This window comes from Triplophysa dalaica, chromosome 11, assembly GCF_015846415.1.
Source record: "Triplophysa dalaica isolate WHDGS20190420 chromosome 11, ASM1584641v1, whole genome shotgun sequence".
NCBI classification, from domain to species: Eukaryota; Metazoa; Chordata; class Actinopteri; order Cypriniformes; family Nemacheilidae; genus Triplophysa; species Triplophysa dalaica.
This window is the reverse complement of record NC_079552.1, coordinates 222,655-227,500: the sequence shown is the minus strand read 5'-3', so window position 1 is coordinate 227,500 and position 4,846 is coordinate 222,655. Positions and strand designations below refer to the sequence as shown.

Genomic DNA, 4,846 nt, shown 5'->3' with positions numbered 1-4,846 from the left:
CTCATTTCATGTCAATCTCATGTTAAATAACACATGTGTGTATCATACCTCACCCAAACATTAAAATAAAAATGAATGTACCACACAATTTTCTCATGGCAAATGATCAAATACCCGATGAATACTCTAAATATACAGTATAAGTGAATATAATGACCTTTGTTTTACGGACACATTGTTCATGGCATGTTTAAAATGATGTTTCTGAAACTCTTCATATGTGCTGTGTGTCTGATCACAGGAGAACTGTCAGTTTAATCAGAGGTGAGATTATATTTCAAATCAATCTTCATTCATGTCTCGTGCACACCTGTCCATATCTGTAGGTATGTTTAATATGATAAGAACAATAAGATCTGTTGAGAACACAAGTGATGATAAAGTCTATTATCAGATGTGTTCATGTGTGTGTTGTGTTTAGCAGGAGTAACACAACTCTACAGGTCAACACACACATGATGCCTCCTAAAGTCAGTCCAAGGTATTACACAGATCAACACCTCATGTACCTCTTCAACCCATTACACACCAAAATATCCACACTTTAAAAAATAAATACGACGTTGTGTCAAACATTTACACACTGCCTCCGATATTTTTGTCCGTCATAAAAAATTCGGACTGGGTTCGATTTTTGGGGTTTCCGCATCCATTGGAACCATTTTGAGTGGCCTATTTTTAACAATTCAGAGACACCGTACAACGAAAGCCAAATACAGAAAAACCCATACGAAATTTTTCGGACTGTATCTGCAAAGACCTTTACTCTTTCAATAGTGCATGATCCTCTGTCATAAACAACATGATGATTTTCAGCTGGGTGACGTGTGTATAGAACATTTTTAGAACATGAATTCTAGTGTTGGATCAATATGTGTTTGTTTCTACAGAATGCAAATCAGAAGACCAACTGCGACTCCAGTGAGAATCTCATCAATTAACTTCAAATGAATATATAATGTTTATTATCATCATGGTGGTGTTGTGGTACTCATTGTTGATGACTGTATGTGACATGTGAATGATATAATGCGAGCGTGTGTTTGAGCAGGAGACAGACTCTGACGATGATTATGAGACGTGTGATGCAGATGACTGTGAGTGATGAAATAAAAACACTCGAGCGATCATCTACACACACTTTGGGTTCTATTGTGACGAGTTCTGGATTTCTGTTCTCAGTTGTTATTAAAAGGCCAGAAGAGACCAGAAGACCATCCATTCCCACACCACGACCCAGAGACCTGTGAGACACGTCATTACAAACATTAAACTCGCTTTAAACACACATGGATTTCACTTAATCATTGATTCTTGTTTCAGGAAGAAATCAAGTCCAGCTTTGAATCCGGTGCGCACTAAATTCATTGATATATATCAGTATATTAATATGATATTAATATATATGATATTAATAAAATATATATGATATTTAAAATCAGTAATGGACAAATATTTATTGACTAATAATAATTCACTATTGCAGAAACCAAACGTTGCCCACAGAGATACTGAAGGTAACTGGTCACAATCACTTGATATTATACTAACTTCTCTTGTTTTTAAAGCAATAAATGTTTGGTGTCATTCAGCCGTCATCTTTCATGTTCATGGTTAACTCAAGGGTTTATGATCTGTCCGTTAACGGTCATTTAATGTCCTCAGCAGACATCACCAGTCCACCGACAACTGGATTCCACCGAGTCACGTAAGAAACCAGTGAAAATGATTTCATCCCTGTTGAAAAAAAGTGGATATGCTGGGTTAGTTATGTTTTGAGGCTGGTTTGCCCATCTAAAACCACCACAAACCAGCACTTGACTAGCATAAAACCACCCCAAACCAGCATGAAAACATACCAAACCAGCATATGCTGGTCCTTTCAACAGGGATATGAAGGACTGTATGACAATGTGAAGATAAGAAGTAACGTTCAGTCTCCTCTTGTGCAGAAGGCCTCAGATCCGACAGATGCCCACCCAGAGTAAGAGTCTAACACACAGAACAAATCTTACATAACAAACACATTTCCTGTATGTTGATATGATGTCATGTCTATAGGCAGAGAGAGCAAAGAGAGCAGAGAGAGCAGAGCCACTCGAGACGCTGAAGAAGTAAAACCACAATTTAAATCTACACTTCACACTGCTGACACAGACACCATCATCTTCATCATCTCTCTCTCTCTCTCTCTGTGTGTGTCAGGAGGCGGGTGTGTACAAGAAGGTTTGGTACTCCAGCAGCTGTGATCGCAGGACGGCTGAGGACGCTCTCATTCGCTCGGCTAAGGTTTGTGTCATCATGGCACTCTTGATCAAATACACCTTTCATTTCACATCAGACTGTAACGTTTGTGTGTTTTCTCCCTCAGGACGGCTCGTTTCTGCTCAGGAAGAGTTCCGGCGTGGACACGCAGCAGCCGTACACACTAGTGGTGTTCTACAGCGGGCGCGTCTACAACATCCCGGTGCGCCACATCACATCATCCAAACAGTTTGCACTGGGCAAAGAGAAACAAGGAGAAGAGGTGAAGAAACACAGCAGTTATGTATTATTATACTGAATATTTATATATCGGAGGTTTGTCATTATTTACTCATGATTACAGATCTTTAATAAACAGATACGGTAAAATAACATTAAAAAAACTCAAAATACAGCAGCACAATAGAGCTCACCTGAACATTATTCTGCTAATCCACTACTGTCGTTGTGATTGCTGTAAGAAGAGAAATAAAAGTCCTTCATCCCTCATGTGTGTGTTTCAGCGGTTCAGCAGCGTTTCAGACATCATTGAGAATCATCAGAACAATCCTTTAGTTCTGGTGGATTCACAGAACAACACCAAAGACTCCACCAAACTCAAACATGCAGTGAAACCGTGAGAGACCTGCAGAAACCACATCAAACCATCAAACCGCTGAGTGTAGAGATGAAAACTGACGAGAATAGAACGACATCATCTGGGATCTGCTGCTACTTTTTATATTAATAAACAAAGTATGGCTGAAAATATATATGTATAATTCCTCTTTTTCTCGGTCAGTAACCGTAAAAAGTTCAAATATACAATTTGTTATCAAAACGTTGCTTATGACTTGTTTGTTTTGTGTCAAAATGTTGTAAGCATTAAAAAAGTATAACAAAGAAATGTCTGATTTGGTAAATGTTTAATAATAATAATACATTTATTTGTCTATAGTGCCTTTAAAAGTTAACAGCCTTTAAATATAAAAGTACAAAATAACATGAGTAATAAAGCAAAAGCAGTGGTCAAATAAAATATTTTAAGATGAGATTTAAAGGTTGCTAGTGAATTTGTTTTCCTGATGTCAGCCGGGAGAGAATTCCAGAGATTAGGAGCATAAGAAGAGAAAGCTCTATCTATCACCCATGGAGCGAAGCCGTGAGGGAACAACTAAGAGACCACTTTGAGAAGAAGGAAGATTGTGAAATAGTGTGTAAGGCCATTAAAGATCATACAGGTACAGGGGAGCCAGGTCATGCAAAGACTTAAATGTTAAAATAAGGATTTTAAAATCAATACGGTACCTGACAGGAAGCCAATGCAAGGACTCCAAGACAGGAGTAATATGATCACTAGACCTGGACCCAGACACAATTCTAGCAGACAAATTTGACTGTATTGAAGTTAGTTAAGGGAGGTTTTAGATACTCCAGCAGGAAGACCATAACAGTCGTCAACACGTGAGAAAACTAAATAATGTATCAACCTCTCAGCAGTTGTGAAGGACAGCAGAGGACGTAAGCATGATATATTTCTTAGATGAAAAAATATTGTCAGAGACAGAATCAAAAGCTCAGTGCTGCGCAATTTCCAGAAGCCCGATTGATGGGGCTCAAATCCATTATTTTCTAATATATGGATGTTTAATTGGCCCACAACCTCACCCTCTAAGATCTTAGACAGAAATGATAGGTTTGAGATCGGACGAAAATTAGAGAGAATGTTCACATCAGTGCTTTCCTTTTTTTTAAATGGGAGTGACGGCAGCAGTTTTAAGTCCTGCCGGCACCACGCCAGTTGACAAAGAGTGGTTTATTATAGCAAGCCCTGAGGGACCTAATGATCACAGCATGTTTAAAATGAATACCGGGCAAGGGATCAAGTATGCAAGTGGAAACTTTCATGTGAGAAACCTGATTGGAGACTAACTCAAGACCGTTCTGGACTAAATTTAAATTTGGAGTAAAAAATCTCTCTCGCGCACCTTCTCCGGATCTGTTCTACCTATGTGGAATGATCTGCCTGCTGCTACAAGATCTGCAGGTTCTGTAGCCATCTTTAAGAAACGCCTGAAAACACATCTCTTCTGTTAACATCTGACTGATCTGTTCTGACTCTATTTTCTTCTCTACTCTTTAAAAAAAAAAAAAAAATGAATGAATGAATGAATGAATGAATGAATGGTTCTGTATACTGTGTTGGGTTATATGAGACCAGCCCTCTTTTTTTGATTGCACTTATGCTTTTGTTGTACTTATGCTGTCCCAATTGCTTCTATTGCCTACCCCACCTGTAAGTCGCTTTGGATAAAAGCGTCTGCTAAATGACTAAATGTAAATGTAAATTTAGAAAACGGTGTTGAGAGAAGGTTCAAGAATTAACTGGTGAAACTGGTTTAGATCACATAAACTTGATGAACTGGTTTGCGTGATTGTGGGATTTCTGGGCTAACGTTAAACATGCTCTATAAAACATTAAGCACAAACAGACAACATACCAGAACAGTAAAGAACACTCATCATTACAAACTGCATCATAAAACAATTTTGATAACTGTTGATAAATGAAAAAAAACGATGCATTAAATCTGAATTCAAA

The 4,846-nt window shown here is 38.1% G+C and overlaps 1 protein-coding gene across 6 annotated transcripts in view; it reads left to right on the top strand.

Annotated features, from left to right (window-relative positions):
* blnk (B cell linker) overlaps positions 1-3,247 on the top strand; it is a 22,023-nt gene extending 18,776 nt beyond the window's left edge. Inside the window, exons 14-26 of one of the 6 annotated variants that reach the window (XM_056760155.1) lie at positions 242-264; positions 422-481; positions 891-921; positions 1,052-1,097; positions 1,183-1,246; positions 1,324-1,351; positions 1,487-1,517; positions 1,666-1,708; positions 1,956-1,984; positions 2,062-2,114; positions 2,206-2,289; positions 2,372-2,527; positions 2,769-3,247. In XM_056760155.1, the coding sequence (XP_056616133.1) occupies positions 242-264; positions 422-481; positions 891-921; positions 1,052-1,097; positions 1,183-1,246; positions 1,324-1,351; positions 1,487-1,517; positions 1,666-1,708; positions 1,956-1,984; positions 2,062-2,114; positions 2,206-2,289; positions 2,372-2,527; positions 2,769-2,885 (765 nt within the window). In that variant the 3' untranslated portion in view covers positions 2,886-3,247. Of the gene's footprint in view, positions 1-241; positions 265-421; positions 482-890; positions 922-1,051; positions 1,098-1,182; positions 1,247-1,323; positions 1,352-1,486; positions 1,518-1,665; positions 1,709-1,952; positions 1,985-2,061; positions 2,115-2,205; positions 2,290-2,371; positions 2,528-2,768 lie in introns of all 6 variants that reach the window. The other 5 variants (XM_056760156.1, XM_056760152.1, XM_056760154.1 and 2 more) reach the window with 5 other exon arrangements.
* The last annotated feature ends 1,599 nt before the right edge of the window (positions 3,248-4,846 follow it).